At 42.1% G+C, this 27,957-nt stretch overlaps 2 protein-coding genes across 3 annotated transcripts in view; both read right to left on the reverse strand.

Annotated features, from left to right (window-relative positions):
• Positions 1 to 5,062: 5,062 nt before the first annotated feature.
• On the reverse strand, positions 5,063 to 18,290 carry tmed6 (transmembrane p24 trafficking protein 6). Its single transcript, XM_072435218.1, has 4 exons — positions 18,042 to 18,290; positions 17,455 to 17,581; positions 8,448 to 8,614; positions 5,063 to 5,323 (listed from the first exon to the last, which is right to left on the reverse strand). Exons 1-4 carry the CDS (start codon positions 18,252 to 18,254, stop codon positions 5,090 to 5,092), a joined length of 741 nt encoding a protein of 246 aa, XP_072291319.1. The 5' UTR covers positions 18,255 to 18,290; the 3' UTR covers positions 5,063 to 5,089.
• Positions 18,291 to 20,860: 2,570 nt separating this feature from the next.
• Positions 20,861 to 27,957, reverse strand: part of ankrd27 (ankyrin repeat domain 27 (VPS9 domain)) — a 37,144-nt gene continuing 30,047 nt past the window's right edge. For both annotated transcript variants that reach the window (XM_072434539.1, XM_072434538.1), the window contains exons 22-28: positions 27,739 to 27,933; positions 27,110 to 27,229; positions 26,665 to 26,838; positions 25,517 to 25,610; positions 25,360 to 25,438; positions 25,218 to 25,281; positions 20,861 to 24,462 (exon numbers count right to left, since the gene is read on the reverse strand). In XM_072434539.1, coding sequence (XP_072290640.1) covers positions 23,914 to 24,462; positions 25,218 to 25,281; positions 25,360 to 25,438; positions 25,517 to 25,610; positions 26,665 to 26,838; positions 27,110 to 27,229; positions 27,739 to 27,933 — 1,275 coding nt within the window. In that variant the 3' untranslated portion in view covers positions 20,861 to 23,913. The remainder of the gene's footprint in view (positions 24,463 to 25,217; positions 25,282 to 25,359; positions 25,439 to 25,516; positions 25,611 to 26,664; positions 26,839 to 27,109; positions 27,230 to 27,738; positions 27,934 to 27,957) is intronic.

The following is a 27,957-nucleotide window of genomic DNA, read 5'->3' on the forward strand; positions in this document are numbered from 1 at the left end:
GTACACCTTTTATAGGTGGTAACAAACATAACATAATCACAACCCAAATCAGCTCAAAAAGAGATAGACCAGACTATCACGTCTGTGACGGTTCCATCTCTTCAGAGGTTTAATCAAAGACCATTTCCACACCGAATCCAGTCCTGACGCATTAATTGATGATTAAGAGGCGCCGGACAGTAGATATTCAGTATAATCAGGACCTCATATTCTTATCCAGATATAAGTGTAGTAATAGCACCAGTGAGTGCTATGGCGAGTTTATAAAAGTAAAGTTATATTGATTCATTGATTCATCGATGGTTGGGGGGGAAGCGTGGCTGATGTTGGGGGCGTGGCCAGGATAGGGTGTGTGGCTGATGTTGGGAGCTTGGCTGGGGTAGGGGGCGTGGCTTATATTGGGGGCATAGCCAGGGTAGGGAGCGTGGCCAAAGGAGAGGCCGTAGCTGGGTGGGGGGGCATGGCTTGGCGGGGGCCTGGGTTCATGTAGGGGGCGTGGCAGGTGGCGAGGCTGTAGTTTGGTGGGGGGGCAAGGCTTGGTGGGGGGCCATGGTTCATGTAAGGGGTGTGGCTAGTGGAGAGGGCGTGGTTGACATGTGGGACAGTGGCCAGGACTCTCAGACTGTCCTGGATCTGCCGGTCCAGGATGTTAAACTCGCTCTTGTAATTCGCTGTGTTCACCACTCTGTTCACGGCACACTTATGAAGCAGGCTGTCCGCGCCCATCAGGGCGGTGTAAAGACTCTGCAGAGATCCGCCCACCTAGAACAATAACAGAACTTCTTCTAGTAAGGACATTAGCTCTCATCCTAGATACTACTACTACTGTGACATTACAGTGGGGTTACCTGTTCTAAATGATGTGTTACCTGTGATTTTATTGTGATATTAATTGGGGTTATGTAGTATGGAGTTACCCATGGTGTTATGGTGAGTTGCCTATGATGTTATAGGTGTTGGATTTGATGTTACTTTGGAGTTACCTGTGGAGTTATGGAGCTGGATGCCTGAAGGGCCAGTACCATCTTTTCCACAGAGGTGAGCCTCTGTCCCAGCTTACGACAGCTATCCTTCATCACTCTGGCCTCTGAGACCTTAAAGCCTATGTCCCTGCACTGGGACAGCACCAGAGACGTGTAGTCCATGGTCAACTGAAAACACAAGGACACCATTAACTCACTACTGAGACAATATTGGTAATAATTTGTGGGGAAATTAAACAAAGTGCAAATATTTTGTCACATTTCTCGCTTTGTCCTAGAAATGGTGGGTGCAATGGCTGGAACATCCCACAGAGAGATCTTTCTGAGGACAAATTTGTCCTTAGTTCTTCTCCCTCTTGTTATTGTTGTTTATTCTTCCTCTTAATAAACAACTTATTTCATGTTTTTCAGTCAGGTTTTAGACCTCATCACAGCACTGAGACTGCTCTTGTCAAGGTGACAAATGACATCCGCCTGAACACTGACACGGGCAAAGCCTCAGTCTTAATTCTGTTAGATCTGAGTGCTGCTTTTGACACTGTCGATCATGGGGTCCTCTTACAGAGACTAGAGGACTGGGTGGGCATCACTGGCACTGCCCTAAACTGGTTAAGGTCCTATCTGGAAGACAGGAAGTACTTTGTTGAAATTGTGTCTCAGACCACATGACCCTGACCTGTGGGGTGCCCCAAGGGTCAATCCTGGGACCCCTTCTGTTCAACCTCTACATGCTGCCGTTAGGTCAGTTGATACGCAGCAAAAAATCACAATTATGCAGACGAGTCAGATCTATGTTTCACTATCGGCAGGTGAATATGGACACGTGGATTCACTCTGTCACTGCATCCAACAGATCAGTTTGTGGATGCAAAACCACTTTCTCCAGCTGAACTCAGACAAGACTGAAATAATCGTCTTTGGCCCAAAGAGAAAGTGTTAGTGTCACCTCCAGAGTCTCGCTCTAAAACCTACACATCAAGTTAGAAATTTAAGGGTAATAGTGGACTCAGACTTGAACTTTAGTCACATTATATCAATAACATCAGTAGATTTTTACCATCTAAAAACATTTCTAAAATAAAAAATATAGTGTCTAAACCAGATTTGGAGAGACTTATCCATGCGTTTGTCTCCAGTAGATTAGACTACTGTAACGGCCGCTCACTGGCCTCTCCAAACGAGTTGTAAAACAGCTGCAGTACATCCAGAACGCTGCTGCTCGGGTCCTGACCAGAACCAGGAAGTACCATCACATTAGTCCTGTTCTCAGGTCTCTGCACTGCCCCCTGTGGCTCAGAGAATAGACTTTAAAGCAGCTCTGCTTGTGCACAAGTCTCTCCATGGCCTAGCACCAAAGTACATCTCGGACATGTTAGTGCCATATGAACCATCTCGGACTCTGAGGACCTCAGGGACCGGCCTCCTGCTGGTGCCCAGAGTCAGGACTAAACATGGGCCGGCCTCCTGCTGGTGCCAGAGTCAGGACTAAACATGGGCTGGCCTCCTGCTGGTGCCAGAGTCAGGACTAAACATGGACCGGCCTCCTGCTGGTGCCAGAGTCAGGACTAAACATGGACCGGCCTCCTGCTGGTGCCAGAGTCAGGACTAAACATGGACCGGCCTCCTGCTGGTGCCAGAGTCAGGACTAAACATGGACCGGCCTCCTGCTGGTGCCCAGAGTCAGGACTAAACATGGACCAGCCTCCTGCTGGTGCCAGAGTCAGGACTAAACATGGAGCGGCCTCCTGCTGATGCCCAGAGTCAGGACTAAACATGGACCGGCCTCCTGCTGGTGCCCAGAGTCAGGACTAAACATGGAACGGCCTCCTGCTGGTGCCAGAGTCAGGACTAAACATGGACCGGCCTCCTGCTGGTGCCCAGAGTCAGGACTAAACATGGACCGGCCTCCTGCTGGTGCCAGAGTCAGGACTAAACATGGACCGGCCTCCTGCTGGTGCCAGAGTCAGGACTAAACATGGACCGGCCTCCTGCTGGTGCCAGAGTCAGGACTAAACATGGACCGGCCTCCTGCTGGTGCCAGAGTCAGGACTAAACATGGACCGGCCTCCTGCTGGTGCCAGAGTCAGGACTAAACATGGACCGGCCTCCTGCTGGTGCCCAGAGTCAGGACTAAACATGGAGCAGCCTCCTGCTGGTGCCCACAGTCAGGACTAAACATGGACTGGCCTCCTGCTGGTGCCCAGATGGACCGGCCTCCTGCTGGTGCCCAGAGTCAGGACTAAACATGGAGCGGCCTCCTGCTGGTGCCAGAGTCAGGACTAAACATGGAGCGGCCTCCTGCTGGTGCCAGAGTCAGGATTAAACATGGACTGGCCTCCTGCTGGTGCCCAGAGTCAGGACTAAACATGGACCGGCCTCCTGCTGGTGCCAGAGTCAGGACTAAACATGGACCGGCCTCCTGCTGGTGCCAGAGTCAGGACTAAACATGGAGCGGCCTCCTGCTGGTGCCAGAGTCAGGACTAAACATGGAGCGGCCTCCTGCTGGTGCCAGAGTCAGGACTAAATATGGACCGGCCTCCTGCTGGTGCCAGAGTCAGGACTAAACATGGACCGGCCTCCTGCTGGTGCCAGAGTCAGGACTAAACATGGACCGGCCTCCTGCTGGTGCCCAGAGTCAGGACTAAACATGGAGCGGCCTCCTGCTGGTGCCAGAGTCAGGACTAAACATGGACCGGCCTCCTGCTGGTGCCAGAGTCAGGACTAAACATGGAGCGGCCTCCTGCTGGTGCCAGAGTCAGGACTAAACATGGACCGGCCTCCTGCAGGTGCCAGAGTCAGGACTAAACATGGACCGGCCTCCTGCTGGTGCCAGAGTCAGGACTAAACATGGAGCGGCCTCCTGCTGGTGCCAGAGTCAGGACTAAACATGGAGCGGCCTCCTGCTGGTGCCAGAGTCAGGACTAAATATGGACCGGCCTCCTGCTGGTGCCAGAGTCAGGACTAAACATGGACCGGCCTCCTGCTGGTGCCAGAGTCAGGACTAAACATGGACCGGCCTCCTGCTGGTGCCCAGAGTCAGGACTAAACATGGAGCGGCCTCCTGCTGGTGCCAGAGTCAGGACTAAACATGGACCGGCCTCCTGCTGGTGCCAGAGTCAGGACTAAACATGGAGCGGCCTCCTGCTGGTGCCAGAGTCAGGACTAAACATGGACCGGCCTCCTGCTGGTGCCAGAGTCAGGACTAAACATGGACCGGCCTCCTGCTGGTGCCAGAGTCAGGACTAAACATGGACCGGCCTCCTGCTGGTGCCAGAGTCAGGACTAAACATGCACTTTGTACATTGTAAATTAACACTTTGTATATACTGCATATGTTAAGAGAGGACATTTTATTTTTATTAAAGATATTCACATTTTATTTTACTTTTCTGATACACTTAATAGTTTATTTAGAACATATATATTTATTTAGACAACTTTTAAAATTAAAACATATTTTTTGACTCACCCTGCAATTAGAAGGTAGATTTGTTGCAAAAAGTAGATTCTTATGTTTGTAGTATTTATATACTGTTTTATATGTAAAAAGACAAAACATTTCCCTTGGCTGAAACAATACTTTTGAGTTTTAGCCTGCACAAATAACAATGTTTTTTTGTTGTATGAAAATGTGATAATACATGATTATTCATTAACTTTGTATAACACCTGAATTGCAACGTATGGTCCTTGTTGTATGTAAAGTCTATGTAAAAGAAACATGGCCATGTCCTTACCTGGAGGTGTGACGAGTTGGATTGTTGTGAACTGAAAGTACCTGCATTTATAGAGAATAGCCTCAGTGGCATCTGCAGTGTCATATTTCAACCAACGTTTTCATTTTGAAAACAGAAAACACATTTATGGCAGTGACTAATGCATCGGAATGTTGCACTTCTCTTTGTTCTTTGGTTTGGTTTGATGATTTTTATCCCTTTAATTAGCCTAAAACAGTTTATTATTTGGACTAACCACTATTCAAGAATCAGGCAATACTTGAACTCATTTAAGATATATCTTGCTTGAAAAAACTTTAATTGGAGAACAGAGAATAGCACATGTTATTATGTGGTGTACTATTATACACATGTGGGCCCATGTATTTTTCAGCAGCGTAGCTTCTCCTCCTGGTCCGTTGTTTTGGTGTTGAAGAGGCGTTTGAGGAAGAGCAGCTGCAGGTATCCTGAGGTGAGGATGAGGAGGCTGAGGCCCAGGGACATCCAGGACACATACTGGGAGTTGGACAGTAGCAGGTAAAAGTCTGCGCTCTTCTTCATACGGCCGAACGTGTAGTAGCGAAACATGTGGAAAACATAGGTCTCCACTTTGTGTGTGGCGTCCTGCAAGAAATATAACACACAATAAAAGGTGGAATAGCATCGGTACCTAAAGGTGGACTATGTCACTTTTCAGTTCAGTTCAGAAAACTTCATTTATCCTCAAAGAAGTAAAACCATTTGCAGTCACAAATTGCAACATAAAAAAGACCTCACACAGCCGTTCACACAAGTTAAGTACAAATGTAATAAAATGGACATAACAAGCTGATTAGCATTTAGCATAAGTGCAAATGAGGCATAAACTGCTGCAGTCATTTTAGCACAAAGTGCCAAGCCAGCAAACCATAATGAAAAAACATACAAAATAAAAACTGACTCTGCCTGATTACAGTCCTCATGCAGTGATCCACCAGAAAGGTTCTATAAGGCACGTTTCGACTGGTTCACTTTGGAGCGGATTTGGTACAGTCCAAAAGTGTCTCCACTGTGCAAAGGGGGGCCATGACCCAGAGGGTTCTGGGTCGCTTTCAGCCCCTGGAACGCTTTAGCGCGAGATGATTGGACAAGAGAGAATGCAGGTGACTCAGGTAAAAACAAAATGGCAGAAAGCAGATGTGAATAAAATATAATAATTTCTCACCAAACACAAACGCTGACTTAATCTTGTGATAATACTATGCATTTCAAGTGATGTTAAAATGACAAACTTAGCATAGCACAGCTAGCGCACGTCATTATCAGCTGTTTCCTGATCAGTGATGCACGGAACTCGCGTGACCAGTGACGTGCGGTGAGGCACCAAAAAAATAAATTTGGGACAAGCGGGAGTCGAACACAATTTGTCTTCTGTTCAAAGCTGTGTCGCTCACCATTAGGCTCAATGAGTTATGTTCAATGAGTGACTTCAGCGTTTTTAGATATATAGCTCTGTCTAAAACAACTCGTTCAACTCCGTTTTTTCTTTAGTTATAACCTCTTGCTTTGCTTGAAAATCCAGATTTGTGAAACGTTTTAACTTGGAAATGTAATCGTCCAGATTCTACAAACACAATAATAACAAAGAAGATAGTGAAACCTGTCCACACACGGCCGGGCTCAGGAGCGTGCGCGTCCATGCGGCGCATGTAATGCAGCCTCTCCTGAGTGAACTTTTACTGCGGTTTTATAATGAATCTGTGAGTCTAAAACATGCTTCAGAAATACATTTCATACATTATCGAGAATATGGAAGCACTGAGCACATCGTCAGGGTGTTTTATTTGTTATAAACAGAGGGAGAGAGACACATCATTTGCATTGCACCAGCTCATTTTGTGAGGAGTGTGTGCGTGTGTGTGTGTGTGTATGTGTGTGTGTGTGTGTGTGTCTGTCTGTGTGTGTGTGTGTGTGTGTGTCTGTGTGTGTGTGTGTGTGTGTGTGTATGTATGTGTGTGTGTGTGTGTGTGTGTCTGTGTGTCTGTGTGTGTGTCTGTGTGTGAACATCTGAACATTTTGACATTGTTATTTGACATAATATTGTTCGATATTGGATTCAAACGGAAAGTGGGTTTATAATACATACCAGATGACAAAATATTAATATTTTATATATATATATATTTATCTTGGGGAAAAAAATTATATATATATATATATATATATATATATATATATATATATATATATATATATAATTTTTTTCCCCAAGATTGACAGGTGAGGCCCTGCCTCCCCTGCCGCTCCTGAATGCACGTCCCTGCGCGTGACAACCAAAATTATTACAGTAAAAGTCGGACTATAAGCCACTACTTTTTTCACATGCTTTGAACCCTGCGGCCTATTCCACAACGTGGCTAATTTCACATTTTTGTAGGAGCTAACAGGCTCTTGTAGCACTCTAGCAGGAATCTCTCTGTCTCTCTCGCTCACTCGCTCAGTACAAACTCAGTAACAGAGCCAGACGTGGAAACACAGACTGACACAGGTAAATCAGCTCACACAGGGACATCAGGGACAGACGGGACAGTTGGACAGCTCAGCTCTGTATGTTAAGCTTAAAAAAACCCTAACCCTGTTTTATTACAATCTGACTCATATTCACAAGAAATGAGTCTAATGAGGAACTGAATTTAGACATATCTAAATACAAAGTTACACATGCAATACAGCGGTGAGCATTTCATAACCTGCCCAACAATGAGATGTACATTATTTGGCCCGCTACAACTTGGCCGCGCAGAGCCGCGAACACAACCCGCGCATCACTGTGCAGATATCTCATATTACTGCATGGACGCCTGCATTTTATAGACAGGTGCAGCCTATATATGTAAAAAAAAAGCTTATGTTCAGGAGCACTAGTGAATGAATGTGAGAGTGAATGATTGTAATGTCTATGTCTCTGTGTTGGCCTGTGACGAGTTGGCCACTGTCCAGGGTGTACCCCGCCTAAGGCCCAAAGTCACTGGGATAGGCTCCAGTCACCCGCGACCCCGAAAGGGAACAAACGGTAGAAAATGGATGGATGGATGGATGTTCAGGAGCGTTCTATAGTTCAACTTTTATGGTATATATTTGTTTATTTGATAGGGACAGTGCATATTAACATCTTTAACGCTCATGCTAGTTTCCATCTCTTGTCCCCAAGTCCAATGCATAATGCATCCAACACATGTCAAACCGACATTATTTTACAAAGAGAGGTTGAAACGCGGCGCAGAGGAACAGGGAAGTGAAATACATGTAGGAAAAGCTGACAATAAACCAAAAGTATTTTATTGTTTATTGTCGGTGAACAGAATTCACAAACTAGGAACTTGTTTTGCACTAAGGTCATTGTATTATTGAACGTCTTTTTGAAAATTGCTGAGATTGGATTCATGAAGAAAAAGGAAATATTAGTTATGTCTGGGTGACGTCAGCTGCTCATGTAGCAGACCTCTGAGAGCCACGCCCTCTGCCTGGAAACACAGGCAACCAATAACAGAACAGAATGCTCCAAAGTCAATCGTCTCTTTGAGCTCCAAACAAATACTAAACAGAACTAAAATATAATTACTCAAGTATTAGTAAAAGAAAAAAGAGACATTTAAATGAACCTATAAACCTACAAACATTAGCTGTAGCTAAGTGGAGGGTCTGATACCTGCTTCCATCAGTGCATATTTACATTGTGTGCTTGAGCAAGACATATTGTATGTTGTACCTGAATGATGCCCAGAGTGTTGTTGAGGTCTTTGCTGACTTCCTCTTTCTTCTTCTCCTCCTTCTGTTTGGAGTCCTCGTACCCGTCGTAGTGCACGCCAAAACTCAAGAACACCTGCATCAACCCGAAACGGTTGTGGAAGTTACTGAAGCACATCTGGTAGAAACCTGGACACATGGCAATAATAAAAGGATTATTACAGAAAAATAATCTATGATTAAAACTCGAAAACTCAAATATGTACTAAAAGGAGTGAGCTGAGACCGAAGTCCAGAATGGATCAATGTGAAATAAAGATGCATTTTTGACATAATTTGTTATAAATAAACACATTTTGTTCACATATTTCCTTTTCGTTAAATATTTATTGTATAGTCCACTACATAACTGGTCTCAATGGGGATGTTATTTATTTGTCTAGAATAAAACCTCTACTCCATAGAGACGAAAGGTGGTGCCACCTGACCAACAAGTTACAGGCCAGGCCCCATTTATAAAGCTTGTGCTTCATCTCCTCAGTGCATAGGTCGCCCTCTGCACCATCCGTGGTATTTATAAAACCTCCACTCGGCGCAGGATTTTGCTTATCTCTACGCAATCTGAGATCCTCCTGTAAGTTCTATGTTTAGAGACATGGGAAATATGACACTTGAGGAGAGAAGAAGTAAAGAAAGTTTGAGGAAGTGTTTGATTCAGGAAACTGTCAGCATCTTTTTGCCTAAAACAATTTCGCTCCGAGAGCATAATATAAAATATAGCCGCAAGCGGCAATGATTGGCCCTCGCTACGCCGCCGCCACGCCGCAAGAGGAGGGGGCGCTAACGCGCCCCAATTGTCCTTTTATTACGCCTACTGCTGAATCTGTGACGCTGTCACATCTTCTCCCCTTTGTTTTACCATCAAAAAGCAATTTTATTTTGAATTCTTGGCAAAATGTGCGGCTAAGAGGAGTTTGTGAAAGTATAAAGTGTAAACATGTTCTGGCGATTTCCCCATTGGAATAACATGGAAGGTTTCGGTCATCGTTTCGGCAACGCCATAACAATTATGACATGGCTCTCATTGACTTTTTTGATGGGGATGCTAAAATTGAGTTGTGTCAAATTTCATATAATTTCGCAAAACTAAATATTTAACCTCCATATAAAATCTGTAGGGGGCGCTGTGGCTCCAAATTAATTTATTTCACTTCAAGTAGGTTTAGGGCAAAGAGTTTAACAACTGATTCTAATTTGACGCAATTCGGACTTTATCTGCGCAAACGGCAGAAATGTTAAATTTGGGAGATTTCTGAAATTCTTGCTACAGTACAGAGACCGTGACAGGTATCAATGTAATTTGGATAACTTTTGATGTCCCACTCCTCAGTAGCATTTTCACCAAATTTCAGCTTTTTAGGGCCAACGCCCTGGGAGGAGTTCGTAAAAGTACGACGTTTGGAAAAACTCCGAAGTCATGTTTAGCCATTTTTGAAGCAATATGGCCGACATTTGGTTGGGCGGACGGCGTTGCTGTAATAATATTTTTTACTTCTCTTGTCACCATCTACCTCTGCGCCAAATTTCATGATTCTACGATCAGATTTTTTTTGGGTCATTTCCCATCTCTCAATGCATTTTTGGTACATTTGGGGGCGCTGACGCGCCAATTTTTTTTATTTTAGAAAAGGGAAATAGCCAGAATGTAGAGAGGCACGATTTTTAGAGGTGTGCAAATTTTTGTGACTTTTCGTCAATGTTCACTGGGTGAAAAATAGGGGGGTTGGTCCCGAGAAGAAAGAAAGAAAGAAGAAAGAATATTAAAGCCGCAAGCGGCATCCAACGGCCCTCGCGGGCCGCCGGCCTTCCGACTCTGCGCTTTCGACTTGATAAAGATGGCCCCCTTATTGTGTGTTGAATTAAAAAAGAACTTGACAGACGGGGACACATTGGACATGGCCAATCCAGTGCAAATCAACACAAGTGTCAGTCAAATTTGCTGCGCCGCCGCACAGAGACCGTAGCACTTAGAATATAAATATGGATAACTTTTGATGCCCCGCTTGTGTGGATGATATGCCCCACTTGTCTAGAGGACGTACACCGATTTTGAGGTTGGTGGGCAAAACGCACTAGGAGGAGTTCGTCAAAGTTTGAAACAGAAAAATGTGGATATTCGAGAGATTTAGCGGTTTTCCCATAGGGATAACATGGGAGATTTATGTCATCGCTACGACTACGCCGTAAAAATTAAGGCATTTGTCTGATAGGCTTTTTTGATCGGGACACCAAAATAGAATTTTGGGTAAAGTTTAGAAAATTTTGGTAAAACTAATTTTTGACCTTCAATGTTAATTTAAAGGTCACTCTCATTTCAATTTTGTCAGCCTAAACTGGTCCAAACTAGAAAGTTTAACAACTGATTCAAATTTGGTCCTAATCGGACTGGTTTTGATCAAATGGGAGCAATTTTTAGATCTGCAATATTCCAAAATAAGTTGTCCAACTTTGCGGCTGCGCCGCACACAGACCGTAAAAGGTATCTCAAAAAATTGGATAACTTTAGATGCCCCACTTGTCCAGAGAACGTACGCCGATTTTGAAGTTGGTGGGCAAAACGCCCTAGGAGGAGTTCGTCAAAGTTTGACGTGAACAAAATGGCTAACACAGCGTGTTTTCATTTTCAAAGGAAGATGGCGGCCATAGGGTAAGTCTGGGGGCGTGGCCACAATGATTTTTTTTGTTTGTCCTCACGAGAGGAATGCGTGTCCCGAATTTCGTAGCTTTACGTCAAAGTTGACCTCGGGGCGTCTCCCATAGGCGCAATGTATTTTGACTTTTGTCGGTGGCGCTGTCGCGCCATTTTTTAACGAGAAAAAAAATGGCCCAGAAAAAATTTAATTTTTCGCCGATTCTGAATTTTGGGCAAAGTTTGGTGAGTTTTTGAGCATGTTCAGGGGGTCAAATTAGAGTTCAAAGCGATGAAGAACAAGAAAAATTAAAGCCGCAAGCGGCATCCAACGGCCCTCGCGGGCCGCCGGCCTTCCGACTCTGCGCTTTCGACTTGATAAAGATGGCGCCCTTATTGTGTGTTGAATTAAAAAAGAACTTGACAGACGGGGACACATTGGACATGGCCAATCCAGTGCAAATGAACACAAGTGTCAGTCAAATTTGCTGCGCCGCCGCACAGAGACCGTAGCACTTAGAATATAAATATGGATAACTTTTGATGCCCCGCTTGTGTAGATGATATTTCCCAAAGTAAAGCTTGATCGAGCTATTGCCCACGGAGGAGTTTGTTAAAGTGTGAAGCATGAATTTGAACATTTCAAAGATTTGGCGTTTTCCCATTTGTGACAGTATATTTGCAGCTCCACGGCACAGAGACCGTACCACTTGAAATCAAAATATGACTGACTTTTGATGCCCCGCTTGTGTAGATGATTTTCCCCAAATATGAGATTGATCGGGCAATCGGCCTAGGAGGAGTTCGTTAAAGTGTGAAGCGTAAAAATGTGGTGATTTTAGAGATTTCGCTGTTTTCCCATTTCTGACATATATTTGCGGGTCCGCCACACAGAGACCGTAGCACTTAGAATCAAAATATGGGTAAGTTTTGATGCCCCGCTTGTGTAGATGATATTCTCCAAATATGAACTTGATCGGACAATCGCCCTAGGAGGAGTTTGTTAAAGTGTGAAGCGTAAAAATGTGGTGATTTGAGCGATTCTACGATTTTCCCATAAGGATAACATGGGATGTTTCTGTCAACGCTACGGTTACGCCGTACAAAATATGACTTTGGCTCTCATACTTTTATGATCAGGATGGCAAATTAGAATTTTGTTCAAAATATCATGTCATTTGGAAAAACTCTATTGTTTATAGGCCACTCTGAAGGCCAAATAGTCAGAATTCTGGGAAACGTTTGCGGCTCCGTCGCACAGAGACCGTAAAAGCTATCCTTAAAATTTGGATAACTTTAGATACACCACTTGTCTAGAGGACGTACACCGATTTTGAAGTTGGTGGGCAAAACGCACTAGGAGGAGTTCGTTAAAGTGTAAAACATAAAAATGTGGTAATTTGAGAGATTTTGTGGTTTTCCCATAGGGATAAAATGGGAGGTTTCTGTCATCGCTACGACTACGGCGTAAAAATTTAGGCATTTTTGTGATTGGCTTTTGTGATCGGGACGGCAAAATAGAATTTTGGGTAAAGTTTAGACAATTTTGGTAAAACAAATTTTTGACCTTCAATGTTAATTTAAAGGTCACTCTGTAGGGGGCGCTATCACTGCCATTTCAATTTTGTCAGCCTAAACTGGTCCAAACTAGAAAGTTTAACAAATGATTCAAATTTGGTCCTAATCGGACTGGTTTTGATCAAATGGGAGCAATTTTTAGACCTGCAATATTCCAAAATAAGTTGTCCAACTTTGCGGCTGCGCCGCACACAGACCGTAAAAGGTATCTCAAAAAATTGAATAACTTTAGATGCCCCACTTGTCCAGAGGACGTACGCCGATTTTGAAGTCGGTGGGCAAAACGCCCTAGGAGGAGTTCGTCAAAGTTTGACGTGAACAAAATGGCTAACACAGCGTGTTTTCATTTTCAAAGGAAGATGGTGGCCATAGGGTAAGTCTGGGGGCGTGGCCACAATAATATTTTTTTTTTGTCCTCACAAGAGGAATGCGTGTCCCGAATTTCGTAGCTCTACGACAAAGTTGACCTCGGGGCGTCTTCCATAGGCGCAATGTATTTTGACTATTGTCGGTGGCGCTGTCGCGCCATTTTTTAACGCAAAAAAAAATGGCCCAGAAAAAACAAAATTTTTCGCCGATTCTGAATTTTGGGCAAAGTTTGGTGAGTTTTTGAGCATGTTCAGGGGGTCAAATTAGAGATCAAAGCGCTGAAGAAGAACAAGAAAAAAAATAATAATATTTTTAGCAAAAACAATATAGCCGTTTCCACTATAACAACAAATTATACATCGTTTGAAAGCTCTAAGCCTTCCCCATGCCGCCATGGGGTGGAATCATCATTACACACTCCCTATTCAGTCGGGATGCCCCGCCCACTCCCCATAGACTTCAACGGTAATGTTCCATTTTCCTACTACTAATTAGTATGCACGGGGCGTGCATGAGTGAAGGAGTGCGTTAGTGAGTGTTTGGAAGTGGGCGAGCGCTTCGCGCTCGATTTCGTGCGCACTACGTGCGCACTTTCGCAGCCGTGCTTCGCACGGCCTTACGAGATTAATAGGCCTCTCGCCAGCTTGTGGCGCTCGGGCCTAATAAATATTATTTAAACAGAAGTGGACCTAAATACGGAGAAGGGCTGTTCATTCCACAGCCTTCTTCCATGTGCACATACAGTGCTTACATCATGTGAAATAAAACATTGTTAGAACATTACAATGGTTTTGAGGGCATTTAGCCATGTTTAAGCAAAGGCACTAAATATAGGCTGAAACCATGCATTTGAGCCCTACTTTACTGTTTTACTCAAATGTTTGATGAAATCTGTGTCTCTGTGTGTCAATCAAACCTGCTCATCATTGGCTCATGTTTAGGTAAATCTCAGTCATATGTCACTTTGCATTGTCCTTACATAATGAAATGAGAGTGGAGGAGGCGAGACATTAGGCAGGATCATGTGTGGAGATTTGTTCTCCAGGTGTGATCCGCGAGGAGGAAATGACCTGCTGGAGTGCATACGGAGGGTTTTATAACTCTATTATAGAATAGAGTTTAACATACTGTTTTGTGAATGAGACCACAGATCTGTGGTCTCTCACTCCCCCCCTGGGCTGTCCCCACATAAAGACCGTCTCTTACAGTAGCAACACGTGCCAAACTTGTGCGTGCGAATGTGCAGATTTGTTTATCTAATTCAAAGGCAAATTTATTCAAGTTTACTCTAAAACTAAATATCCAAAATCCCCTCCATATTTTTTTGATCGAATATGTCAACAAAAAGAACCAAGAAATTTAAAACTGACAGTCCAATTTTTCAGATTTAAATGTCCCAATTAGGTGCTATTTTGGCTTTTTTTACACACAGACACAAAATGTCTTATTTCTATATGAAAACCTTAAATGATAAAAAATGCCAAATGCAATTTTTTCTTACATTTATGTGAATAAACTACAGGAGAAGTTTCTAAATTATATGATTATATTTAAGATTTTTTCCTCTTCACTTGTTGTGTCTCACCTTAACATAAGTACATCTTTTACATTTTGCTCATTATAAACCTTAGTAATAGAAATGGGTCCATTGACTTGAAATCTTCACAGTGACATTTCACTGAAACCAGCAGCACGTTGTAACTTAGTTTCAGGGGTGTGAAAATGTGTTTTCCCCTTTCCTCATTTCTTGGTGCTTTATCAGTTGAATTCCTCTGCCACAGCCAGGCCTGATCCTGCCACACCTTCTCAAAGAGGACCTGCCTGACAAAGGGAAGTGGACCAAGAGATACTCAAAAGCTACACATTATGCTGAGATCCAGAGAAATTCAGGGGAAATGAGAAAGTAATTAATTATAAATTAATTATAAAGCCCTTTCCAAAGATCTGAGACTCCAGTGACCCACAGTGAGAGTCATTATCCACAAATGGCGAAAACCTGGAACAGTGGTGAACCTTCCCCTTGTTGCTATGGGTGGCCCACCCAATTATTACACAGGGCCATGTAAGAAAAACCTTCATTTAAAAACTGCATTTTGTGTTTACTTGTGTTGTCTTTGACTAATATTTAAATTAGTTTTGATCTTAAACATGTAAGTAGGACAAACATGCAAAAAAATACATTTTAGAATCCTAAATGTATCATTCAGTGTTTTCATTTTTCTAATAATCCCCACTAAGTACAGGGAAGTGGGCGGGGATAGGAGGAAGGTGAGCGCCTCTATTGACAACAATACAGGATTACTACTTAGATCTGGACAACTTGGAACTGCAAACCTGAAATTCTGAATCTGGCGTTTAAAATGGGTCCAGACTAAGCTTGAAAGCCATTGTCAGATCCAGTTTCTTCCACCTGCAACAACTGGCCAGTAATACACGCCTTTTATAACCGCTCAGCTGACTACTGTAATGCACTTTATCTTGGGGTAAGTCAGTCCTCTGTAGCTCGACTGCAGCTCATCCAAAATGCAGCTGCACATCTTTGAACAGACACACAAAATGTTATCAAATCAGCCTGACTTTCTCCTCTCTTCTCTGGCTGCTGCCCGTGCACTTAAGGCTCACTTTTAAACTGATTTGATTTGTTTTGAAGCGTCTGAATGGTGCTGCTCCACTGGACCTCTCTGAGCTTCTCCATCCTTACAACCCTTCATGGTCTCTCAGGTCAACTGACGCTCACGGGGGCCCGGGGGCCCGGGCCTTTGTGCTGGCAGCACCAAAACTTTGGGACAAGCTTCATTTGCACAATTGACAGGCCTCTTTGGCACCTGTTTTTAAGTTGCTTTTTAAAAACACTTTGAAACATTATATTTATAGTTCTTCATTGGTTTTCCTCATATTTATCCGGTCGGAGCTTTAGTGTTGCTGCAAACCAAATAATGTCCGACTCAGCTGATCTGTTGTGTGGAGTTCCTCAGGGCTCCGTCTTGGGTCCCGTCCTATTTCTGCTTTATATAATTCCCCTGGGAATGATCATTAAAGAGTTTAGTGATGTGTCCTATCACCTGTTTGCTGACGATATTCAGCTCTATTGCTCTTTTAAACCTTCTGAGATCCAGAAGCTGAACTCCTTGGTCAGTTGTTTAGTGCAAATTAAACAATGGCTGAGTCAAAACTCGTTGCAGCTAAATGCTGACAAAACAGAAACTCTGATTATTGCCCCTGATGATGTCATTCCAGGGATAAACCAGTACTTGGGTGTTTTAGGTCAGACTGCTAAACCAAGTCTTAGAAACTTGGGTGTTGTCTTTGACAAAGACATGTCTTTAGAGCACCACTCCAAGCTGTTGACGAGGAACTGTTTCATTCAGTTGAGGAAAATCTCTAAGCTCAGGAAAATGGTGTCTCAAAATGACCTGGAACTTATAATTCATGCATTTGTGTCTTCACGTTTGGACTATTGTAACAGTTTGTTTTCCTGTCTTAACAAGAAGGAACTCTCTCGTCTGCAGCTGGTCCAGAACTCTGCAGCGAGGATCTTAACCCGCACAAATAGAAGGGCCCACATTTCACCCATTCTCAAAGCCCTTCACTGGCTGCCGGTCTCCTACCGGATACAGTTCAAAATTCTTGTTTTAAATTTTTGAGCTTTAAATGGTCAGGTCCCATCGTACATCAGCGATCTGATTAAACCATACGCTCCCTCTCGCTCACTAAGGTCCTTGGATCAGAAACTGTTGTTGGTTCCTCACACCCGTTTTCGGACCAGAGGAGACAGATCCTTCCAGGCTGTTGCCCCCAGACTCTGGAACGATCTTCCGTTCTCCCTACGGTCACTGGACTCAGTTACTGCTTTTAAGGGTCAGCTTAAAACCTTTTTATTTAGTCAAGCCTTTTAAATGCACTTGTTTTACGGACTGATTTTACTGTATATTGTTGTATATGTATTGTTCACTGTAAGTTTTTTGTGTTTTTATTGTTTTATTCTGTGTTTTGTGAACTACTTTGTGACCTCTGTCTGTGAAAGGTGCTATATAAATAAAATTTACTTACTTACTTACTTACTTATTTTTTTAAATATTTCTTTTAGTTTCTGATATTGCTGCTGTTTGTTTAACCTGTTTTTTTTTTTTAAAGTGTGTTATAAATAAAGTTGCAGTTGCAGTTACTCAAATATTCAGGAAGCGGTCAAAAGATTAAAAGCTCATTAAAGATGAATTGACATAATACGTCCCCTTTAACCATTGTTGTCAATCCTTGAAAGAATAAAACCTGACAATCTATGATGGCAATGAGTGCTTCTCCCACATAAACCAGGACTATATCTTGGATGTATCGTTGAAATAGACCCTTATCATTCATTGGCTCTATTATAGTATGTAACTTGTGTACAGACCAGTCTCTTTTGCCTCAAAGCGAATCTGCCCAGTGGCGTCATCCACAGTGTTCAGCAGTAAACCTCCAGGAGCGTTCACCGTGACCGAGAGGTGTCTGTCATGGCCCACCCCGGTCACCCACTGCACCTTAAAACACACGGACACACAGCAATGCATAAAGATACTTATGGAAAACAAATCATAATAGAGGATATTGGAGTTGTTTCTTTGCTTGGCATGTTCTACTGTTTATCTATCTTGCATTTAGGAAATTACAGATTTGTTTCATGAAAAGATCTTATAAATCATGCTTTCGAACTGTGAGCACACACGCCTCTCCACAGATCTGACCTGTAACATCAAAAAGTAGCCTCACCTGTTTGTCCCAGAATGGATTATAATTAAATGTTACCTTCCAACAAAAGTTACATTAGCACACATTTAATTATATCACATTTAACAGTACACATTTCAGTTTTTTTCTGTTATAGAGACACAAACATAATTGTCTGCAGAAAACCTGGGTTCTTCACAACAATGTATTTAGTTGACTAATTCATAGGCTTTGTCGAACTTTACACTTATATCAAGTTGGGTATTGTCTTACCATGAAGTTGAGGTAGAAGATTTCCCCGACATGAGCGAAATGCCAGAAGCACTCCAGGCCTGAGGCGGAAAGAACCACAGAAAAGTCGTACTGGTCGGCCCCCCAAAACAGGTTCTGGTCCGTGATGTTCTCATGGAGCTGAGACTGGGGCCCACAGCTCGACAAGGGCAAAAATACACAGAGAAGAAACAAGGAGTCAGTCTTCAGAAACATGATGGAGGTTTGGGGAGAGCGCACACTGAAAGAGTGGTGTAAAGAGTGGTGTAAAGAGTGGTGTAAAGAGTGGTGTAAAGAGTGGTGTAAAGAGTGGTGTAAGGGGCAGAAGATCAGGAATGATTAACAGAAGCCAATGGGAAATCTGTGAGGATGTGACAGATGGAGAGACGAAAAAGTTTAGAGGAAGAAGACAAAATATGGGCAATTCCTGCAGTAAGTAAAGTACAAAGGAAAATAATCAAGAACAATAGTAAGAAAGGACATCTCATTTGTACTATAAACATTTACTTATTTCTTTTTAAGATGAGAAGGGAAATTAATCAACTGACTATACAATAAATAATGATAAAAAATACCCAAAACAACAGCAAACCAAAGAAGCCAAATACAAGAATAATGACCAAATACAATCTTTGTTTGAATTTTTCAACAAAAAATATTACGGGAAAAATCGATGAAAGAAAAAAAAATTCTGAAAAATCTCCATTTATTATTAGCATTATTGTATTTCTTTGGCGGTGGGACCGTGCGTGTTGAACATACATACATACACAGATTGTAGCTATGGGCTCATTTCTCTCTGTTGTCCCGCGCTCACTCTCACAGACACTCTCTTTCACATGGCGAGGTGGGAGAAGAGTCTTGCCCAAGGACATAACGACAGTATCCACTACCGCCCTCTTGTGGTACATGTCTCCCATCCAAGTACTAACCACGCCCATCCCTAAGATCTGATGAGATTGGGAATTTGGGAAGTTGGTATGGCCAACTTACAAAAGCAAAATAAAAGATTAGGATCTGTAATAACATTTTTAGAAATACAAGTCTCCAGGGAGTGATGGGTTCACCTCAGAGGGATTTAAAGCTTTAACAGAGTTGGAAAGAAGTCATCAAATCTTTAAAACGCCCTACCTGCCTATGCAACTCATCTTATTTTTATTTGATTTGACCTTTATTTACCACGTTAAAAACTCATTGAGATTAACAATCTCTTTTACCATAAATTACTTAATAGTACAGATTAACACAGTCAATCAAATAGTTAAAATAATTTGTTGATACATCGCGTATCATGTGCAACCTGTATTCACACATACTCATTATTTAACTCTAGACATCATGCAACATCGCTATATATTACATTGCATATACATTGTTAATGATCTACAATATATTTAATTGGATAACTAGTCTAATGAATCACTTTTATTTCCTGTTTGCCTGACTATGTTCTAAATGTATTTCAAAGGGAAGGAGATGCTCTGAAGCAGGGGAAAAGGCCATCAAATGTTTACACCATACAATTATTAATACTTTTCATTTTAATGTCTTTGGAACCTCAAAATAATGTAAATGCTTTATCATGTGTAATCAAACCAACTAAAAAGCTACCAGAACATTTCATACCTCAGAGGGTTTTATTAAAGTCTACCTATGTCCTTACTTTCTCCTCACCCACTTTCTTGTGTTATATTTATGTTAGTATGCTCGCCAGTACGTATCCGGGGGTGCCAGAAGTTTGCTAGAGAGCATTTGGATGTTTTGGAAGAGTATTGGGAGAATGTCATATGGTCAGATGAAACCAAAGTAGAACTGTTTGGTACAAACAGGGTTAGCGTGCATCCAAAGAACACCATAGCAACAGTGAAGTATGGGGGTGGCAGCATCATGCTTTGGGGCTGTTTCTCTGCAAAGGGACCAGGATGACTGGTCCGTGTACATGAAAGAATGAGTGGTGCATGTATTGTGAGATTTTGAGTGCAAACCTCCTTCCATCAGCCAGGGCATTGAAGATGAAACGTGGCTGGGTCTTTCAGACAATGATCCCAAGCACGCTGCCACGGCAACAAAGGAGTGGCTTCATAAGAAGCATTTCAAGGTCCTGGAAGTCTCCAGATCTCAACCCCACAGAAAACCTTTGGAAGGAGTTGAAAGTCTGTGTTGCTTGGCGATGGCCCCAGAACATCACTGCTCTAGAGGAGATCTGCAGGAGGAACGGGCCAACAGACCAGCAACGGTGTGTGCCAACCTCCTGAAGACTTACAGAAAACATTTGACCTCTGTCATTGCCAACAAAGGATATGTAACAAAGTATTGAGAATAACTTTTGTTATTGACCAAATACTTAATTTCTACCATTATTTGCAAAATCAGACAATGTGATTTCCCCCCTCATTTTGACATAGTTGAGGTCTACCTATAATGCCAATCAGTTCTCCCTCTGAAAAAGCTTATCTTTTTCAGAGGGAGAACTTGCACAATTGGTGACTGACTAAATACTTTTTTAAAACTTTAAAACTAAATATATATATATATATATATATATATATATATATATATATATATATATATACATATACATACACACACATACATACATACATACTAGTCTATTTCTGGGGGATGGGAATTGTGAGCTTTAATATATAAGAGACTGGGGAAAGAGCATGCAAATTGGGGATTAAACACGCACCTTTTATGTGCAGATGTGAGGAAAGCAAGTCGTTTTGTGGCCCTTATGGCTTACCATACTCTGGAGCAACTGTCAATCATCTGTGGGGAGCAGCCTGGACCCGGTTTCATAAGAGAAGACAAGACTAATCTTAGTTTAAATCAAAAGTTTATTCTTGGTTAACACAGGTGTCAATTAAATAAGGCACATTCACATTTCAAAACATCCAAGTCGAAAAATAAAAGTGGTACAATTTAAAATAATTAAAAGTGACATTTTTTTCCTTCCTAGACTACCACGTTCAAAACAATGTAAGACAACAGTCCTAAACCAGACATGGACTGCCTGGGATCCAGAATTCATACTTCATCAGTTCTTTCAGAAGAGTGAGTCTGGTCACACGGCCCTGCGTCACGCCTCGAGGCAAACTCAAACAGAAGCGTGCAATCAGAAGGGTTTATCTCCGTGACGCATCAGAAACAGGGTTCACACTAGTCATTTGCCATTTAGAACAAAGTCAAACTTCTCTCATATAGCAATTGTGCTAACCAGCTGTGAGATTAGCTACACTCAGACAGTAGGTTACAGGATTAACTTTACACTTCAACAATTCCCTGTCAAGATTTATCAGGCAACAGCGGGAATCAAACCCACAACCTACAGAGGTGCTCATCTAACACACAATGGCAACAAAATGTATCTTATAAATGTATTTTGGTTGTCATTTGATAAACAGACAAACCAATGCAATTTCCCTGACCAATGTAATTAAAAATTTACACAACTTACAATTTTTTAAATTTAGCTTTTACTTTAGCTTCTCCATTCAGACTTTTAACTTATTTCGGCACAAACAGGAGACACCAAACCTCTCTGATGCACTTAAAACTTCTCTTCTATGATATTAACGAAAAGGCAAATCAAAACATTGCATAAATCCATTCATTTGAACACTGAGCCTCGAACATTCAAGTAAAACAAAAACAATTTCGGAATAACTGTCAAATCAAACACTACTAAACTACAATCATTTGATCTGGACATCCTAAAACAGCTTGCATCCCTTTAAATTAATGTCAGAAAAGTGCTTAAATTACAGTAAAGGAGCAGTGGATTATAAACGTATAGAAAATGCATGCATGGTATTTTTGACCAATGTGAAAAGAAAATTAGATGATTAGCTTTATATTGTTAGATGTTTTTGTTACATAATACCAAAAACGATCAGTGGTTGTATTGATCAGCTGCATTGTGATATGTGCGACTTCAATCCTGTATGAGTTTGTATAGGCAATCTTTTAAGTAACAAATATTTAGCAAAAAGAAAACAAAAAAACAAAGGTATGGAGTTATTTTTAAGGCAAACTGAAAGCAACTACATTAGATATTTTAACTCCTTGGCAAATCATTTTTGTAATACATTTTGGCTAGTTGTGTGTCTCTTACTTGGCTAGTAAATTATTCAGATTAAGAACATTTCTCACAAACTGAACAGTCAAAGTCCTTATTGTGTAGTTATGCCTGAGACATCTACATGAATGCGTTAATCCTTTTATGCTAATTTGTCTCACCTACTCGTGTTGTTTCATGCTACTACACTAAGCAATTGGTACAACTACTATTACGACTAACAATACTATTACTACCACTGCCCGTTTTGTCGTTTTTAATTTATGTTTATGACATCAACAGTACATCAAGTGGAGAGATTAGTTATAATGTTTTCAGTAGTGTCAAAGGGACCTTAAGTCTATGGGAAAGAACATCTTCAATGGGACAGGAAGTGTGCACAGGCTTTTGCCAGTCCCAGAAAGAGGTTTTCAGTGTAAAACACTGTAAACACTGAAACATTAACATTGCATTTGTTATAAATAACAACATTTGAAATTGCTTTAAAATTAGCTGCATTATTTCATCAACCACAGGCCAAAACCCCATTGTGAGAAGTGGAATTGAACCAGCAACCTTTCAATTAAAGGGTAAACTTCTCGAATAACTTCTAACAGACAATTAAGTAATTTTATCATAACAGCAGTAATGAGGCAAATTAGAGGTGGGCAATGTATTGAAACATGTTCTGAAGATATGCCAAATGCAATATGTTTTTAAGGCCAGGGACCCCTTATCAGTTATACAATATCCCAAGGACCCCCATCGTCCACAATGGCATCACTATAAAATTCAGAATTTCAAATCATGTTTATAACCAAATTTGTATGAAATTTCTCGCTGTTTTTAGTTTTTGGTGTAGTTATTGCCATCAAAAACACTGTATGTTTGTAAGAAATATTAGTATTTTAGTAATGTAATGTTTTCAAAAAATGTTGGGGACCCGCAACACATGACCCCACTTTAAGGTCAGACACTGCAGGTGAATAGGAAACTTAAATTTAAAGATTTAAATTTGTAATTTCAAGTTTCACATAAAAGTAAGATAAAAACAAGTTTTTCATCACCTAATGTTTCCACATAGAAATAAGGCATTTTAAGTGCACATATATAGGATATTTAAATCTGAAAAATGAACAGAACCAGGTTTAAATTTCTCATTTGGTAGACCTTATAGTTACAAAGGAATTCACAGAGGGGGATTTTGGATATATTATTCAGTTTTAGGATAAACTGGTTCTGACTGTAAATTAGCCTAAAAATTCAAATTTCTCCAAATTTGTTAAGACTTATTAAATCAGGGATAGAATTAGAGATCAACAAATCCTGCAGTATGTTCCGTCGAAATCTTGTGAAGTACAGAATTATAAAGTTTGGTGTGTGTAGGTGCTACTTTAAGTGACCTTGACATTAATATGTTCCATAGAAATCTGGATTGAAATCTAGAAGTGAATTCATGAAATAGTAAAACATATTTAGGAGTAAACTGGAAAATTTTGTTGTTTTCAACAGTTTCCCTGCAGTGTCTTACTCACCTTAAAACCAAAACAACTTTGTTGTAAACGTTCAAATGCACTTTTTGTGATTCATTTGAGTCTTTTATCCTACATTTAAAGACATGTCTTAACACGTTTCTGTTGGATTGACATAATAAATCTGACTATTATCAAGATAATCCTTTTGTCAACATTGCCCACCCCTAGAAGCAATATAATTGTATTCTTCCTAAAAGTCATACTTTTCCCATAGTAAGATCCTGTGGCATCAACTGTATTACTATAATCTAGCCCATCCCATCCCTTTTGTTGCTTGTTTTTAGTTTTTGGTTTGAGTATTAATCTCCTTTGCGCACATTTCTGGCGGCATTTCTACCTCTTCCTTGTTCGACAGATTGGGGATGTTAAGTTCAGTGGGGCGGAGCGGTTTGGGCTCCTCTGGATTGTCCGGACCACTGTCTATCGACTCCTCCAGTTCCTCACCGTTCATGGACTGTAACTGCATGTTGCTGGTATCGGACGTCCCGTTGAGAGAAAAGTCATGTGAACATGGGCTTTCCGTGGCTTGTGACGAGGGCGAGTCTGTGCTAAAAGTACTGGGCAGTTCAAAGGGCTGTGCTTGGCTTGTGTCTGATTGTGTTTTGTCCAAATCCTCATTAGTTCCCATCGAGTCTTGACTAAACCTTCGGGTGTTCTTTGGGGAGTTTTTGACTTCTTCTTGCTCTGACGCTGGGTTTTCTCCAGAGTCCAGAGTGTGCGCGCGACACAGGGGGTGCTCTCTCAGACGAGGCCCAGAGTTGAGGCTCTCCGCTGGGGTGCTCATATCCACTGTCTCCCCCCGACGCAGCCTCCTCCGGTCTGAGTTCACCTATGATCACAAAATGAGACAAAAGTGAGCCAGACAAACTAACCAATATGGACATTATGCATGAAGACTGGGCAGTACGTAACGTGAGACTATATCATTTCAATTGGAAAATTGTCTCTAGAGTTTAGAAGAGACCCAGAAAGTCCAGCCTGACCCGACCCGTGCCTGCACATGTACTGTCCCAAGAACCCAACCCAGACGTGAATCATTCCCTGTTCATCTGGGCCTGTACCGCTCTGAACACACCTATAGTGTGTGAGTAATATTTTTGGCAGAATAAACATGCATGATAGAGCGATGTGATCACATGCTTTAGTGTTCTACCTGGAGAAGAACACACATGCTCAGTGCAGATCTGCTCCCTGGACCTGAACCCAGCTCGACAGACAGACAGTAGAATGGGTTTTGTTTGCACTGTATCATTTTTAAGTATTAATCGAACTGCTGATGGAAATGAGCTACTGTGCTAAAATCTGGTGTGAACATCTATGACCTTAATGTCTCTGTACATTCAAATAAAGACTAAACTAAACTGGAACCCAAACAGAAACATTAAACATTAAACACAAAGTACACTATGCGGAACACCAGTGTTTCGCAAACGTTTTCTGGTGCATCCCACTTAAAGGATTGAGAAATGATCCATTCCCCCTACAGCCTCGATATATTATATTGGTATTACAGTACAAATGGGCGCACACTCTGGGGTACACTCTGGACAGTGGCATAACAGACATCAAAAGTGAGCATTAAACCTGGTTGAGATTTGGAGATCGGTTTGGTGAATGACCAGAAGACGCTCTCTTCACCTTTTGCATCCTGGAACATATAAAAAACAAATACTTCACAAACATTTTCAATCTCACATGGGAAATGTGAAAGGTTGTTGACTAAGACCTGCTGATGGACTGAGCCAGTTTCTGTCTCCTCCCGTTGGAGTTGTCCTGGAGCCTCAGACGCTGCACAAACGAGTGGGCTGAAGAGAAATACATGCATGAAAAGATTATTTATAATAAAACAGAATTGCTGTTATTGGTGTGTTAATGAGTCTTACCCAGAGCTCCTTTGGGCACTGACAGTAGTTTGATGGGTTCAGCGTCTGGAGACAGTCCAGAGGCTTTCTGCAAGGCTCTCAGGATCTCTGTGTTCTGTCACATCAACATTAACTCACATGAGGTCTATAATGAGTCTGTGTATTGGCGATAGTAACTGGACATCTGTGTATCTGTGTATAGGTGCTATGCAAAGCAATGACACTTGGAAACCACTAGAGGGTGTACCACTCATCAGAAAGGCCGTGGCTGCAGAACCGCGGCGCGGTCAAATAACCCAGCAGTTTCAGGAGCCTCGGCACGGCCATATAGCCTCATGGCTAACCCTAACCCTAACCTTAACACTGACCCTAACCTTAACCCTGACCTTAACCTTAGCCTTAACCCTAACCCTAACCCGGCGCGGTCAAATAGCCCAGCAGTTTCAGGAGCCGCGGCACAAAAAACCCATGCAGTTTCGGCCGCGCGCCGCGGCTCTGTAGACACTCCCCATCAGAAAAGAGTTCATTGCTGCCCGCCTCTTTTTTGATTGTGTGTAAGCATCTGGACATGGACACGTGACATTTTATTGTAAACTGTCCCAAAGTGCTAATGGTCAAGTTGCCTAAAGCTGAGTTCACACCGCTGCGTCCAAATTCGCGCCGTACGCCCGAGTTGGACGCCTGTACATTTGAAGGCAGACGCCCCGGACGTGCATCCAAAAAATAAACTCAACAGCAGACGCGCGTCCGAGGCGTCCAGCGCACATGCACAGTGGAGCAGTTGTTGTGTTTCCCTGTGTAGCTGTGCGATGGCAGAACAGGTGGAGTAAGTGGCTTTGGTGTATTAACATTACAAAGTCCATTAACGGAGGCGATTGACTCCGGGGCTTGTCTGGGACCCACAGATACTTCAGATTTGAGCAGAGTTTAGTGAATACCATTATTTGCTCCAGTGTTTGTTTTGGGGCTTTTTCCGGGGAGTGCGTAGCATGTCACTGGAGCGTAATCTCTGATTGGTTGGACATAGATTTTCAATGTAAACTGGACGTTTTGACGCGGCGGTATGAACGGGCCTTTACACCTGAACGTTCAGAACATGAACACATCCTATTGTTCTCCAAAGCTGAAAATGCTTTATAAAAAGAGAATGATCATATGAAAGGCAGTACCTTCCCTCCGAGCTCGTAGGCACAGTCCAGGGGCGTCCTCTGCCTCTTGTTCCTCAGCCCTGGAGAGGCTCCGCTCCGCAGCAGCAGCTCCACCAGAGCCTGGTGCCCTCCCCGCACCGCCTCATGGAGAGCCGTGTTCCCATGATTATTGGCCACATTCACCAACGCATTACTCTGCAAAACACATTTAGTTCATTTGGTCCTGACAAGGGTCTAGTTTTACCTGAAATATGTAACAGTTTGACAGACTTTGGACCAAATGGGACATTTATTTTGGACATCATCTTTGAAAGTCTTATCTCTGGTTTTGTTCTTTACCGTCTTTGTTTTTAAGTGTAAAAAATTGTAATTAATGATTAATTATTTCACCTCTAAAATAAATATGGAGCAATAATAATTTCTGTACTTGTAAGTAATATCAAGAGCTGTTATATCGTTTATTTACCTCGATAAGTGTGGTGGCCGTCTCCAGGTTTCCACTGAGACAGGCCTGAATCAGAGGAGTGTTCCCAAAGTGGTCCTTTTTGTTGAGTTTGGCATTACACTCCAAAAGAAACCTCATCACCTACAAATACAAAATAAATTAACAATTACACAACATTTAAGAAATGTGTTTTTGGAACGCTCTGGTTTAATACATATACGAGTTGTATTAGCGAGGGTCCATTATTTTTCCTTTTTCACTGCTTGTTTTTCTTGTACCAATAAATAAGGACTGTTCAGTTTTTGAGAATTTTGACTAAATGGAATAATTTACAAGCCAAGGTAAATATGTGCAACAAAACAATTAAACAAAATGAGTTTAGAGACACACAACTAGCCAAATTAATGAAATACTAAAATGATTTGCCAATGTAATGTTGTCACTTTCAGTTTGGTGTTGGCGTAAAATAACAGTAAAAGAATGAAAATAAACTATTACTAAAAAAAAGAAGTATTGTCCATATATGATCATCAAGATTGTAGAGGATAGTGAGCGGTGAGAAATGTGAGTGAGCGGCCATTGGAGACAAACCCCTCGGCCATCCTGTAAATGCCTGCAGTGTTTCCTGTGCGTCCTCTGAGCCCTCTCACCTGTATGTGGCTGTTCTGGCTGGCCAGGTGCAGAGGGGTGGAGCTTTGGACCGTCCGGGCGTTTACGTTTGCTCCGTGTTGGATCAACAAAGAGACCAGAGCCGAGTGTCCGTGCAGGGCTGCGACGTGAAGAGGAGCGAACCCATCTATGTTACTGCTGTTCACGCCGAGAGAACCAGGGGGCGCCACTGACAGCTGCAGGACAGAGGGGACAGTTAT

This window comes from Eucyclogobius newberryi, unplaced genomic scaffold, assembly GCF_026437365.1.
Source record: "Eucyclogobius newberryi isolate DKJ021-1_F unplaced genomic scaffold, fEucNew1.0.hap1 SCAF_7, whole genome shotgun sequence".
Lineage (NCBI taxonomy): Eukaryota > Metazoa > Chordata > Actinopteri > Gobiiformes > Gobiidae > Eucyclogobius > Eucyclogobius newberryi.